The following is a 15,139-nucleotide window of genomic DNA, read 5'->3' on the forward strand; positions in this document are numbered from 1 at the left end:
TCCCCTGAGAGGCAGCGTTTTGTTACCGCTGCGCCCCGAAGGGCGGCGGGGGAGACCTGTCTTGGCGGCTCCTTGCGTTGGAAAGCTCGGCGGGGCCCTCTCCGCCAGCAGGACGCCGAGTCCGGGGCAGGCAGGTTGGCGAGCAGAGGCGCAGCGATCGCGGCTCCGCGTCTTTTCTGGGGGTTTTTGCCCCAGAGGAGCCTGGTGCTGGCTCAGAACGGGGACGTGGTAACGTTCCCAGGGCGTTTTCCCCAGGAAAATCGAGGGGCAGGAGCTGCCCCGTGCCCTGCTGCGCGTGTCGGGCTGCCTTTCCTCGCGTCGGGGAAAAAGCAGCGGCTAAAAATAGTGTTTGGCGTTCGAAGCGTAAAGAAAGGAGTGAAACAACGAGGGCGTTAAAGGCCCGAGAGAGGAGCGGCCCGCGATAAAGCCTTGCACGTTTCTTCATAGAAATATGGGGAGGATCAGGGCCCGGCCGTCTCCTTTTAAGGCAGTGTTTTCGGAAGGAGCGAGCCCCAAACGCTAAACCCAGTGTTTCAGGAGCGATTGCTGAGCAGGCACGGGAGGATTCCGGGCGAAAACGAGCGCCCGGGCCAGCGGACAAAGGCATTTCAGCTGCCGTCCGTGGGGCACACGAAGCCGAGGTTACAGCAACTGTGTTCGGCTTGCAAATACAATTGAACGGGCTGAAAACTGAAGGCGAGTTTGAGCCCGAGGCTGTTCAACACGAAGCTGATTGTTTCACGGTCTCCTGCACAGGAAAGAGTATTGGCTTTGCGCTCTATTTATCCTCTTCCTGGGGAAAAGATGAAAGCATTTTATATTCATACGGCCAAATGTTTGCCTCTCTTTCAGATTCCGCCCGTCTCCCAAGGCCGGGCCTCGAACCCTGCCCGCTGCAGCCCCAGCCGCCCCCCTCTTTTCCCAGCCATGCTCCGTGCGGGATGAGGCTGGAGGCTGTGGTCGAGCAGCTGCAGAAGCAGCAGCAGAAGCAGCGAAGCCCTCTGCAGATGGATTCCAGGGAGCGGCAGCAGAGGCAGCTGCGGGAAGCCCAGCTGCTCTACACGCAGCAGCTGGCGGTGCAGCAGGCCGTGCTGGCAGCCACCGCGGGCCGGGCTTCGGGCGGCTCCGCCGCGGGTCCCCTGGGCAGAGGCCCGGCCGGGGCCGCGCGGGCTTTCGATGAGAGCAGCATGAATTCGGAGCCGGAAGAGGAGGAGGACGACGAGGAAGAGGAGGAAGACGAGGAGGAGGAGGAGGAAGGCGGGTTGGAAGGCGGAGATCTCGCGGATGGCGCCGATATGACTGGAAAGGAGTCCTGCTCCGCTCTGAAATACTTCCACGCTCCCAAAGCTGCCCAGCACAACCAAAGAGTGGCCTCTACCTCCAACCCTCCTCCGGCCGCGGGGCACCAGCGGGGCCAGCAGGGCAGAGAAGAACAGGGTAAAGACACTACTAAGCAGCCCTACTGCGGCTCCCCGGCCGCGCGCCAGGGCTGGAGGTTGGACGAGCAGCTCAAGCAGGTGAGTGCTGCCCTCAGTCCCTTCTCCCTCCCAGGGCCGGGTCAGGCAGCCCGGGTTCTGCAGCGCGGCTGCGAGCACCGCTGTCTGGGGTGCTTTGGAAAGAGGGCGAGAGCTGGGCACGAGCAGAGCTGCGCTTCCCCGCAGCGCTCCTCCAGGTTTGTCTCTCAGAAAGAGACCTGGAGCTCAGCTCGCTTTGCGGGTGCAGGTTTCATCACTAAATGTCAGGGGACCGGTGATTCTCTTTGCTGTAAGCAGGTATTTCAGCGCCTGTGGGCTGTGTTGGTGCGGAGCTGGCCTGCACGGCCTTTCGGGGACGTTTCCAGCATCTGTACCTGTTCAGAAATGGGGCCGAAGGGCTGCGTGGCTTGAATTAAAAGAATAAAATAAAGAGTTGGCTTTAACTGTCCTACAGGTGTTAGCCTGAGTGCGAGCGGGGTTAGGTTTTCAGATCGTTTTTTGTCTGAGCTCGGAAACCTTGTACAGACAAAACCAGAGCTGTTTTCTTTCCCTCCTCCCCTCTTGCAAACACGATGGAGTAAAAAGGCCCGAGCTGCTCGGCGGCGGCTGATAAACGGTGAAAAGTTTGCTGCTGGTCGCACACACGAGATTATTTGCTTTAAACTTTCATGGGCAGTGGTTTGAGGGGGAACCGTTCAACCTCCACAAGCCTTATTACTTCTCCCAGCCCGCTCAGAGCCCGCTGCGGGCTCCTGCCCTGGGGTTTCTCTGTGCTGGCTTCTTCAGGAGAGCTGCCCCCGACACGGAGCTGATGTGTGCTGCTGCAGGGAAGTGAGGGGTGGCTGTGTCAGTCGGGGCACAACTGCTACAGAAACTGCCTCAGAATTTGCTGGATTGTAATGGCTGACAAAAACTTCCTCTTTCGGGCTGGAGAATGCTGCGCAGGACTCTGGTTTTAGGGGCTCAGCCTTAAAAATAGGCTGAGGCTTCGGCTGTCGGCACTCCTAGCGTGGCGGGTGCCACCAAGGATGGCACTGTGCTTCGTGGCAGTTCTTGCCTATCTTGTGAGAGGCCTGTGAATCGCAACGAATTGGCTCGGGAAGGCAGCTCCAAGCGTGCCGCAGCTGGTCGTAGCAGGCACGGAGTGGCAAAGCAGCGCTGTCCAGGCGTTTTCCGCCTGATGTACCGTGAACCGGCGCTGTCGCGGCTGCTTTGGCCCGGTTCCGCGGCATTTCCGCAGCAATCGAGCGTTTGGGTGCCGGGCGACGCCTAAACTACCCTGGTTCCAGGCCAGTGTGGTGGGGAAGCCGAGGTGCACAGAGCTCTGGGAAGCAAAACTTAAGCTTTGCCGCGCCAAATGGATCCGTTTCAGCACAGCAGGTAAAGAAAGGAGTCGGTGAAATTCGTGGACGTCAGGGTGATGGGTTATGGAGGAGTACCAGCCCCGCCGCGGCAGCTCGAGGGGTGGGAGAGGATGGCAGGAAGCGGGCAGGCCCTCGTGCTGCCCCCGAGTCGATCTGTTCCTGGCCCTGAAGGCGGAGTGCTGGGCCGGAGGGGCGCCTGGCGTGCCCCCAAAAGGCGTCCCGTCCCGGTCCCGCAGGTGAGCGGGGCTGTTCGGGTGCTGCGGCGCGCTCCAAAGGCCCCGTCGAGGCTCACCGTATTCGCGATGCAGGTGAAGTATATTCACCTTGAGTAGGGTAAATATTGCAGATCAACTTGTTTGCATTCGCCAGCGGAGCCCGCATACCAGGGAGTAAAAATTTAACTGCGGGACCGGAGCCGGGGAGCTGCGAGGAGGTGGGAGTACGCAGGTAGGGGGGCGGTTTGCTCCCGGGACTGCAGAGCGGGACAAAAACGTGCCTGCGGCTGCGAACTGCCCCCGTAATCGTGTGCTCTGAACTGCAGCACGCTGCCCCGCTTCAGGTGCTTCATTTGAGGTGTGCACCTCAAAGGTGCCGGGCTTTTCCTTTTGTCTTCGTCTGAAACGGTTGATTTTCGGCAGGAAGATCTGGATGAGATGCAGAAGGGCCTGCGTTCTGCGGCTGGTGTTCCAAGCGATTCCTCCCCTTGTTTCTTTAAGCCTCGGTTGAGGCCGGAGGCTAGTAACCTGTTAGCTTATGCTGTTCCCAGCTAGGTCTGGCCTGGGAGTATTTGTGGTATGCGTAATGGCTGCTGCTTGCGGAGGGCAGAAAGTCACTTCTGTTCCTTCCTTCGAGCGTGACTCGTCGCCCCAAAAGCGACGTCCTTGCAGAACAGCACGTCTTGAACGCTGAGGCTGCCCGGGAGGCACGCGGCGTGGAGGTGGCAGAAAGGTGGAGGGAGGCTCCCGGCGAGGTGAGGCCCGGCTCCGTCCGCTGCCGGCCAGCCGAGTAAAGAACTGTACGACAAGCCGGCGGACAAAAGGGCTGGCTCAGCTTCTGACCCAGGGCCGGTGGGAATCCCGTCGGCACAAAACGACAAGGGAGTGGACTTGCTCGTCGGGGAGCCGCGGGCCCGACAGCAGAGCAGGGGGTGTGCTCAGCTCGTCCCACAAATCCTGCACAAATCCGTCGCCGCTCCCACGTCCCTTGTCGGAGGGGCGCTGGGGACGCCTGCCTCTCCCCGAAGAAAAAGCAGCTTTTAATTCCCCGGGTGAAAACGCTGCTCCTAGCAGCCGTGGGTTCTCGTCCAGCGGTCCCTCGCATTGCTTGGCAGCGGTTTTGGTTACCGGGGAGAGCGGCGCACGAGGGGCAGGACCACGGCTCCTGTCTCTTTGCTGCCTGCCCAAGCTCCTTTTTTCCACCCGGGGCTGGTGCAGCACGAGCCCTTTTGCAAGGCTGCTCTTACAGCAGGCAGTTAGTTCGTGCATTCCCTCGTGGAATGTAAAAACAAAGGCAAGGTTTCCAGGCACCAGCTGATATTTCACGCCCTCCTAAACGCAGCAAGGTAACTCTCGGCAAAGCACGCATCTGATTTCAGCGTAGCTCCTGGTCTGGTTTTTTTTTAGGGTTGTCTCACGTTAGAGCCTCTGAAATCACCAGTCGCTCCTGAAAATCCTGACCTAAACTTTTACAAAGGTCACGGTGTTTATTAAGAGAAGTCAGCTTAAAATAATTACTTGGCTTTTGCTCTAGGCTCTAGGAACGAGTGGCTGAGATTCCGTAACCTGAAGTATGTGCCTCGAGTGTTGTGCGCGTCCAGGTATTGCTCAGGAGATACTCATTAATCCGCAGGGGGTGAAGGTCCCAGGAACAAAGCATCTCAGGCAGCTCGTTTCTTGTCTCCTGGTTATTTTGGAGATCCAGGGCCCAATTCAAGGGCCGATTCGATTTTAATTCCCGTGGGTCACCATTTTTAATGTCGCAGGGGAAGGAGGGTTCCCCATTAACAGGTGACGGCCAATATCTGGTTTCTCGTTTGTCGACGGCTTTGTTCTGCAGGAGCAGGTTGTGGTTTTGAAGTTGCCGACGGCTGCTTCTCCTGAAATTTGTGGTTTGGGTTTGTTTTGGCAAAGTCTTCGTCGCTGGGAGAGCCTGCTTCTGCTTTAGCAACTGAACTGGGGTTTGTGCGGGTACGTAGCTCAAAGTGCTACATCAGTGGCTGGAGCTCGGTTTAGAAAAGGACACCAAAATAACCAAAGAACACGTGGGAGAGGAGAACCAAGAAACCATTCGTGAGAATGACCACAAGGGCCAGGTTTCCAGCCCTCGGTGTGCGTGGTTGCGCGCGCGCTCCCAGTGACTGAAGATGTCCCCGGCTTTCAGTGCTGCAGTGCAGAACGCGAGGTCTGTGAGCGTGCTCAGAAGGAAAGCGGACCTGCGGGCACGAACCAACAGGGAACGCGTCTGTCTGGAGCCAGCCTTGAAAAGGAAGTCCCGCGTGCCCGCCTGCCTTCTCCCTGGCTGGAAGTCCCGCGGTTAGCTGCTGCTGATGCCACCCAAGGGGGAGAGGCTCGCAGAGGTACAGAGTTGCCTAAATCGGCGGGTGAGGGCATCCCGTACCCGCCCTGCTGCTGCCCGCCCGGGACAAGGCTGCAGCCTACACACGGCTGGAACCAGGGCATTCCCCCAAACCCTCATCTCGTGGGACGAGTGCACAGGATTCATCAGGGCTACGCTACGTAGCAGCAGCTGGGCTGTGTCTGGCGGCAGAGCCACGGGGTAAGGAGCTCGTTTGTATCCTGGGGAAGATGCGGCTCACTTTAGGATTCATTCAGGCACTAAATTTATCTTCAGGAACAGTCGCAGCTTGTCTTCCTCGGTGCCAATTTGTAGATATTTAGCTGACAGCGGAGGTGGCAGGTGGCAAGAGCTCGAACGTGTTGCATTCTTCTGCTTCTGTTTTCTCACTTCAGGGTGGATCTGAGAACCTCCCGGGTGGCAGTGAGAATTTCTCTTCCCATAGCCGCGTTAACGCCGAGCGAGCCTCCTTGTCGCTTAGGTTGCGGTTAACTCCTCCGAGTGTTTGTGAATAGGAGCCATTCACAAAGAGTCCGACTTTTCCTTTCGGGTGAGGAAATAGAGTCCTGTTTTGCAAGTAATTGTGTCGGGGCTGCAATCGCTAGGTTGAGGGAGCACAAAAGAAACTTTATAAAAACGGGTAATTAATCTGTTAACTCGGGTCCTTTCTTCCCTTTCCTTTCCCATCCTCCCCGCCATTCCTGACATCTCTAAAATGTTTTCAGCAACGAGCTTTGAAGCTGGAGATCCTGAATTGAGCTCTGTTATTAGGCGGAGTGGGAAGGGTTTATTCCAATTCCAGCAGGGCTTTACCAGGCGGGCTGTGTCCGCAGTAATTATAACTCCGTGCTCCGTGCTTGAGAACTTGCAGCTCAGGGCAGTAGTCCTGATCTTATCAGTGTTTAGTACTACAACAGTTTGCTTTATAATAGCATCTGTTTCACTTCCTAAGGCTTAACTCTACCCACAAAAGGAATTTCTGTGGATTCCCTGATAATCCTGAAATTGCTGCCCCTGTACCTTTTCATTGACTCGCTGCTTTCGGTTAACCCAGGGGGTGAGGGAGGGGCTTGCTTTTCCACCACAACACTTTGCCGGGGCCCTGCGTGGATATTTCGGCAGATTTCTGGCCTGAAATCTGCATCAAGGCTGCAGGTCTGCAGATTGATTTCTGAATTTCAGGCCATGAGGTTTTCTTTTCTTTCTCGTGTTCAGCAGGTTAGAGTTTACCTTTTGAATAGTTTTGTAGTGTGGTAAAGCCTTGGTAGACCAGCTGAGCTGTTTTTCTCTGCCCCTTAGTATTTCCTTAAGATTTTGTCCCTTAATGTTTTGCTTTTACAGAGCACGGTGTCTTGTTGCAGCATCTGAGGGATGGATGTCCTGCAGGCAGGTTCAGGCTGCTTCTTTGTTAGGTTTTTGTTCTCAAAAGGGTGAACGGGACGAAGCAGGAGGGTGTTTGTCGCTCTCCTCTCCGTCTGCTGGGTAACGCTTGCGTTGGAGGAAGGGGTTAACTCTGGCTTTTGAACACGGGGTTGGAAACCAAAATTGCTCTGGACATCTGAGCTTCCCTCTAATAAGATATTCCAGGTGGTTGGGGAGTAATCCTAAAATAGCTGCAGATATAATTGCTGCTGAAGGCAGGGCTGCAGCCTCTTGGGGAGTGCTCCGGTGGCCCCCGAGGTGTGCCTGGGCACGGGACGCTCCCTGCCCGAGCAGCGCCGGGCTGCTCCTCCTGCCTTTTTTCTGCAAGGAACTCGGGATAAGCCCGTGGTGACTGGGAGCAGTGGGAACGGCTGTTTGTCAAGCACCACAAATTCCCTCGACGCCGCGCGGTGGAGGGAGAGGCAGGGCTCTCCCCGGAGAGCGAGCTGCCTCTCCGCGCAGTGTTTTTTCCTTCCTGCTCCTACTGCCTGACTTATACAAAGGTCTTTTAATGACTTGTGAGGATATATTGATTTCTCAGGTTCCTGCTGCTCGTACAGAAGGCTTCTCAGCACAGGGCAACTTTGTTTTCCTAGGAGGAACGGAGAGGAAGTTTGATACCCACGCTTCCTCCGGGCTCTGTCGCTGTGCAAAATGTATTTTAGGCTCCGAGTGCAGCACCCGCGGCACCTTCAGGCAGCTTTTCACGGGTTGACCTGCTCCAGTTGTGCTCAGGTCGCTGTTCCAACCACCGCCAGGAACCATTTCCAGCCTGTAATAAAAGCAGTATGACCCGAGGTAAAGTGCTTCTAACCCGCTGGCTGCAGGGTTTCGCCCGGCACAGTCACACGTGCTGCAGGTGGGAGGACTGAAGATGCTCGTCCTCAGCTGCTAATGCCACCCGCAGTCCCTCACCTCGGATCGCTCCATGTCATGCCAGGTGACAGCCAGTTTTCTGGACATATGGCAAAACACGGCCAGCTTTAAGCTCCTTTTCACTAGCTAGGGTGGGGGGAGAACTACATCTGTGCTCCCAAGCACCTCCCGATGGAGGTGCATACGTTCTGCTTACTTTGTGCATCGACCCTTCGCCTTGTGCCTTATTCTAACGACCTTTTCTTCAAAGAAGACAACAAAATAGCTCCTGAAGAGTCTGTAATCCCATGGAAAGTTGTGCCAAAATTTTATCAAGTTCAAACCCGCTGGCAGTGGAGAAGTGTCTTCTCGAAGCTCCCTTCTCTTCTCTCGTCCTCAAATGTAGCGGGATAAGCTCTCAGCATGACCTGAGTTCCCGATGAAAACGAGTGTTTGGCTTCTGGAGCACCCGCTTTAGGCTCTAATACCGTGAGCAGGTTTGCCCCGTGGATTTATAGCCAAGCACAAACTTGGGAAGAACGCAGCTCAACCCTCTGAAAGCCATTTTGCCTTGGATTGGGTAAATTCAGGGATGCAAAATAAGTGCTGCCCTCTGAAGAGGCTGCTTGTTTCCTGCTCTGACTACTCGCCCAGGTTTGTCGATCTGAGTTAAGTCAGTGGGGTTTTAGGAGCAGCTGGATGTTATCATAATTGGCAAAGAAAAAAAAACAAAACACCCCTGTTTTTAATCTCTGCTAGCAAAAGACACCCAGCTGAATCCTCCTGCGAACAAAACCGGTCTTCAGATCTCTTCCTAGCGAGGGCTGGGAATTGATCTGCTGTAATAAACAGCTGACATAACAGAAGTGGCAATAATCCCCCATTAAATATCTCTCAGTTGATGGGACTCGCCGGATAATTGACTTTCCAGCAGGAATTACTGGCTCAAACTAAATCAGCAGGCATTAGGGCAGCTCACTGCAGTGGTTTTTAAAGGGGGAAATGTGGCTTCGGCTGGCCTTGACAAGAGCTATTCATCTTTCTAATTCAATGGACGTGTCACAACCAGATGACTCGGAGGTTTCAGATATTGGACCACCGCTCTAATTCACGCGCATTTTCCTGTCGGGGCCTCTTGCTTTCTTCAGCTCTCTTCTGCCTGCTGCGTGTTTGTGGGGGCAGAGGGTGGGCCGAGGCGCTTTGCCAGGTGGAGCTGGCTGTGCTCTATCCTCGAGGGGCTCTGGAGCACTTCCTATGTAAAGCGTGTGGTTTAAAGATGCTCAGAGCTTGCAGGATCGTTCTGCTGTTCTCAGTCCTGCCGTACAGCCAGGGGCTGCCTCTGCTGGTTTCCAGCCCTGGTGCTGGTTGCGGGATGATGCTGAGTCACCGAGCACAACAAGCCTAACTAGAGTAATCCTTTTAATGCCTAAGAAGAATGAATCTTTATCCAGCAAAGCTGGGTTTCCATTTCTCTGTGGAACAGCCAGATTCGGCAACTTTCAGAAGTAGAGGTGCTGGGGTGGAGAGGAGCGTTCCCCTTGTATCATCTCCCTCTTTCTCTTTGGCATACTTGGGTTTTGGCTTTGCAGGCAAGCCAGGGGAGGCCAGAAGGGCATTTCCAGGTGTGGCAGGGAGCAGTTCTTTCTTCTGGCTAAAAGGACAGGAAGGAGAGCCCTGTGTGAGCGGGGGATGGCTGGGTAGCACCCCCACCTTCCACCAGGGGCTTTTAGCATGTACGCTGGTCAAAAGCTCTTTCTAGTTTCTTTGCTCTAAGCCATTACCTGCCTTTCTATGGTATTGTGCCCATAAATGCGCGTTTGCAAGCTTTCTGGAGCTGTCCCCAAAGCCTTTCCCTGGCGCCTATTTCAGCCTCTCGTTCCTCCCTCTCCCCCTAGAACGGCAACGTGACCTGGAGCGATGAAGGCGACGGCTGCCGAGGAAGAGAAATTTCACGAGACTTTGCCAAGGTCAGTGCGGTCACGGGGATCTGGGGGGAGGGACTGACTTTGGGGTTTTCTTCCCCTGAGCTGTGGCAGAAGACGACTACTGAGCCCTCACTGTTTTGTAGTTAACCTGTGAGAAAACTGCTCTGTCCTGCAGCCCTCTGGCTACCAGCCTGCAGAGTTGGCTAGTTTGCCTGCGGTCTCTGGAATGGAGCTGGAGCTGCGCCTTCGTAAGCAGCCTTCTCACGCTTAGGCAATACTTTCTCTGGCTGAGAGAAGAGTGTTTTGTTTCTGGAACCCCTTTCACACTGTGGTAATAGATCTGGAAGTGGCAGCAACGTGTCACATCAGCTAGAGGAATTCATTTTGAACCGAGCTGCCTTTCTGAAAGGGTGCAGCTAATTGCTCTGCAAATACAGCGGCGTGTTTTCCTCCCAGGGCTCAGTGTGTGAGCAAGCACAGAGCTGCACAGGAAGAGCACCCCAAAGCCCCTCTTCTTTTGGGCTAGATGAGTACTGAGCAGCTAGCAGCACCTATAGGGACTCTGAACGACATTTTTCTCCCGGTGAATCTTTTGCTTTTCTGTCGATCTGTTTCACAAGAGTAGCTACAACCAGCAAAAAGTTGCATGGAGTTATGCAAGTCTTCCTCAATGCAAGCAAGAAGGAATTAAAATCTGCTTTACATGCAGCGTTGTCTCCTGTCTTGTTCCATACCCTCCCGTATCTCGGTGGTACTGACTGCAGCCCTGTCACGTTGTGGCCTCACAGAGTTCTTGACAGGTGAAAATTAGATTTTCTGTGCAAGAGGCGATACTTGCACCTGTCCCTTCTGGAAAATCAGCAGCTAACGGCCGCGTGCTGTACCTCTCCTTTGGAGTAAGCTTCCTATGGAACTGATTGGGTTTTGAAGCCTTTTGGTAAAATGATTTCAGCAACAAAGAGTTTCCAGGCTGATTGTTCCTATCAAGGCTTTCGGGCTTATTTCAGAGCAGCCTGTCCTGCCAGGCATTAGTTACAGGAAAGCTCTGTCCTTTCACCTCCCCCTTCCAAGGGACTTGGTTTGTCACTTAGGTGACAGTCCCCAAAGAAGGGACTCGTGAGGCTAGGAGAAGCTGCAGAGAAGATTCCCGCACGGTGCCCCAAAGGTACGGACCGCTAATCTGCCCTAACCACTGTTGCGTTCCTTTTGGTTGTCTCAGCTCTTCCCAGCTTCTCATATTTTCTCTCCCCTTTGCTTTCAGCTGGTTTCAAACCCTGCTCGCAGCAGTGCTTCCGCTACCCGAGTTGAGTCCTGTTCCCTTCCAGGTGCCAGTCTGCACTGCCCCTGGACAAGTTACTGAGGGGCTCAGCAAGGCAACAAGCCATAAAGAGGGTCCTCAAACTATCACTGTCCACTGAAGAGCTCAGGAGTCCATCCTCATTTTGCCTCCTTGCCTGCAGCTGCCTTTCTTTCCCCCAGTACAAACTGCAGATGATCTGCTGGAGCAGGCTAATATTGTTACTTTATCTGTTTCCTTGTGGACTGTGCCTTTATTTTTATTTTCCCCTTCCAGCTTTATGAACTGGATAGCGACCCTGAACGGAAAGAGTTCCTGGATGACCTCTTCATCTTCATGCAGAAGAGGGGTGAGTGAGCTTTTGTTTGAACTTGTTAAGGGAAAACGGGACTGGGGGGTTGCCCCGGCAGGCTGAATTCTTCCCTCCTGCATTTGAAAGAACAAATCCAGCCCTTGAACTTGCAGATCAGATGGAAGGGCAGGGGTAAGTCTCGAGATATTTACCTTGGGAAATAAGGAGCCCAGCAGGAAAGAACTCTTGTGCCCTGTAACCTAATGTCACAGACGGTATTTCTCTTCCCTCGCTCCTACCTAGTACTGAAAGTGTCCATGCATCAAGAGCCTGAGCGACCTGGTTCCCCGAGGATTTTTGAAACGAGGCTGAGTACCGCTGGGGATTTTCTGGTCTCCCCTTCAGAATAAGCTGCTCAGGTGGCACGATCACACGTCTCGTGTTCTGCTTCGGTGGCATGTGGAAGCCAAGTGTGAATGCCGTCACACGCTGTACAGAGTTCACAATCTGGGGCCTGGAAAAATAGATAAAGCCAGGTTTTCCTTTAGATTCACAACATGTCAGCTTTCCACGTAGTAACCCTGTGTAACAGTGCGGGAGCAAACAGTTCAAAACAGTTCTCACGTTCCTTCCTGCGGTGTCAGCAGCTTGTGTCTCTCCTGGTTACAGGCATGGTGCTGCATGTGTGAAGCAGCTCAGCTGAAATACCCTGAGTCTTTCCAGCCCCTAGATATCAAAGTTGAGTTCCCTCGTTACAAAGTATTATAAAATAAAAAGTACAAATGTGTGGTTTCATGTAAAACAAAGGACGTGAAGCTGAAATCAACGGTACTGTTTCATGTCATGGTTTCATTTCAAACTTTATTGATGGTTCAGAACCTTCTGTTGGTTGAAACGCCCAGGGGCTCTGAGTATGTGTGTCAAGGCACTGAACGGCTGTGGCACTGCCAGTGTGAAGGGACAGCGCTGAGCCTTGCCAGGAGTTCAGCTAGGGGCTTTCACGTCTGGGACTTCCTACACGATGCTTTGTTAGCGCTGACCTTGGTGGACGTGTCCATGGAGAGAGCTGATTAGTCACCTGCCTCTGAGTGTTTCTGGTAAATCCTTTGTGGTGTTCTTTTCCTTTACCTCTCCAAGCATGCCAGGCCAGTCTGACTTGTCTAACAGAGATTTCTTCTGACAAAAAGCACTAAATTGTGCAATGGGCCTTTTGATTGTTTCCAAAAAGTCTGCTGAGTTGTGAAGGTAAGTGTGAAGAGCAGACATAAAAGGGGCCCTTTGCTCCCTTGTGGCACAGCAGCGTGCCGGACCAAACAAGCCAGCTCGTGTGCGTTTGGAGGGGGGCAGCCTCAGTGCCACCAGCAGTATTGTGCCCTGAGAATCTCATAAGGTGTAAAGACGCAGGATCAGTCTCGTCTATTTGAAGATTACCTGGTTGTTGCAGGATTGGAGCTGGAGTCTCCTTTCCAGTTGGTATTTGAGCCCTGAATCTTTGGGATGCGTCCCCTTCTGTGCGTGACTAGACCACTAGACCCGTTCAGCTATTCAAAATGGGAAATCCAGGCACAATTATTTCAAGTCCTTTTCCTCTCCCTGTCTTTCTCCCTGGCCTGGCTGGAGCTAACAGCTGACCTGGTGAATTTTAATCCAGAAGCTTGAGGTTTCACTTCCAAGTCAGTTAAAAACTGGAGCTGGGTGTTGCTGATATTTTTGGCTTTCATGTGCGGAAGCATAACCAGGCTTAATTAGTTGACTTGCAAATGTTAACCTGAGCTCGCATATTGATGCAAGGGCTGGGATGACTGACATCCAAGACAATCTGAAGGGTGTGATTGGCAGCAATAGAAACCTCCAGATACCCAGGGAGAAATCTGCTTAATACTTTAGTGTCTCCTTCCTATTACCTTTTAATTATTTATAATTGACACCTTCCTGGTGCAGGGGCTGAGCTGGTCACCAGCTGGCTGCTGTAGGAGTTTAGCTTTTAATCATCTGGGCATTTCCAAGTGTATTTGTTTTCTGGAGGCTCCCTTGTTTTCTCGCTCGCGAGAAGGCTGGAAATGAAATCGAAGAGCCCCACCACCCGTGGGGGAGAGGCGTAGTGAGCTGCCCGCTTTCCACCAGAGGGTCTGGAAATATTTGGCCCTGCTTGGGGAAACTGGCTAGATCACAGGGAGCGAGGCAGTTTTGGGCTTATTTTGTGTTCTGGCCACCCCCAAAAGCAACAGGAAGGAGGAGTTGAGTTTCTTTGGGTTGATATGAAAATCGAGAGGTGTACATTGAAGTGAGAGGCACCTTCTGGCTCTGATCGGAGCTGCTGTGCCTTACTGCGAAGTAAATCTTTTGCCCCCCTCTCTGGGGCTGTATTATGCATTTATTTGCCACGACTCCTCTCCCCACTGCCCTCTGCAGCTGGACTGTGTTTTTGTAGCGAGCAGATGGACTTGCCCACTGCGTGCCATATTCTGGTGTGTCCCAAAATCTGGGGGCTTCTACAGCAAAATTATCACAGGGTACCATTCGGACTTCAACTTCTGCTCCTCTCACTTTACATCCCTAAAAAGCAACCTCAAACAAACGAGGCTGAGCAGCTGCCTTGCTCTGAAAGGGTCCTCCAAAGCTGGGTAAAGCTGAGGCCTCATTGCACCTGAGAGCCAAGTGCTGTGTTTCTTAGCTTCTAGGTGTGAAGAGCTGCTTCATTTGCACCTTGTGTCTGAAGGGAATGGAAGGCAGCCCTGCTAATAAACACTGCTGGTGTAGAGATGGGGATTTTGCTGCCATCCGGGAGCATCCAGAGTGCTGGCCCTTGCTTGGGGCTGGTGGAAAGCACAGGCTGCTAGCTGATGCTGAATGGAAAAGCCTGATGCGAAAGATAAATGCAGATTTCAGGAGCTCCTGAGTAAGAGGAGGGATGAAAAGATTTGGCTGTTGGTGCTGCTGTTTGGAATGTACCTAGAAATGTGAAGCCATGAAACAGGCTTAATGCAGATCAAATGTGCAGGTCTCATCTGCCTCTGAGCACAGCAGGTTGTCACTGAACGACCACAGCTGCAAGCGATAAAATGGCCCTTCGGTGGCAATAATGATGGAAGGGGGAGATGAGAGGGAGGCTGTAACTCTTCCTTTGTTGGGCTTTTTATGCCCCGTGTGGGGTTCGGTGAATGGGCCCCACCCTGGCGGTGATTGAAGGGGCAGATGGGGCGAGGAGGGGACACCAGGGCTCACACCAGGGCTCGGTGCACGGCTCCCTCGGGACTCGTCCCACACCACGGCCAACCTGCTGCAGCTCCACGGAGACCACGCTGGGTTGCTGCATCCCCACTCCCTTTCTCAGCTCAAACCAAAGGTTCTTTCCTCCCGCTGAGTTCCTCCTCCTGCATCGCTGATCATTTTGCAGCACTCGTGTATCCAAAATGAACTGGGAAAGAGGGTTTTCGAGTGCCAAGGCTGAAACATTAACGCAGGCATTAACTCCAGGAACGTCTGTGGTGAGGGACGTGTCGTGAACCTGTGCAAAATTAGCTTCTCACGCTTTGGATGTGGATTCCTTGGCACGGTAAATGTTTGTGGTGACTCTGAAACTCCTTTCTTCCGTATCGCAGCCCTCCAGGAGGCGTGCTCATGGTTTGTGCTGCAGCGGGTTCAATAACACAAACACCGAGCAGCCAGGTGGGCGAGTTGATGTGCTCAGGTCTCAGTGCTCGAGACGAGCACTTCATCTTCCGTGCACCTTCCACTTTTCAGACCTTTCTTACCCTGGGGCCATACCCTGAAGCTAAATTTTGGCTCCATCTTTGTGGGATAAAAGGCATAGGTAAGACAAATAGCAGAAAAACATAGGTATTAACCCTGTAGTGTGTTCTGGGCAGCACAGCTAGCCTGTTCTGTCCCCTAACAGTGAAGGACTGTCAGTGGTGTGATTCTTCCTCGTAGCA

The 15,139-nt window shown here is 53.5% G+C and overlaps 1 protein-coding gene across 2 annotated transcripts in view; it reads left to right on the forward strand.

The window, feature by feature from the left end:
• ARID3B (AT-rich interaction domain 3B) overlaps positions 1-15,139 on the forward strand; it is a 30,475-nt gene that overhangs the window by 1,193 nt on the left and 14,143 nt on the right. For both annotated transcript variants that reach the window (XM_040570577.1, XM_040570578.1), the window contains 3 exons: positions 853-1,517; positions 9,586-9,657; positions 11,189-11,261. In XM_040570577.1, coding sequence (XP_040426511.1) covers positions 942-1,517; positions 9,586-9,657; positions 11,189-11,261 — 721 coding nt within the window. In that variant the 5' untranslated portion in view covers positions 853-941. Of the gene's footprint in view, positions 1-852; positions 1,518-9,585; positions 9,658-11,188; positions 11,262-15,139 lie in introns of those variants that run through there.

Source organism: Cygnus olor, chromosome 11 (assembly GCF_009769625.2).
Source record: "Cygnus olor isolate bCygOlo1 chromosome 11, bCygOlo1.pri.v2, whole genome shotgun sequence".
NCBI lineage: Eukaryota > Metazoa > Chordata > Aves > Anseriformes > Anatidae > Cygnus > Cygnus olor.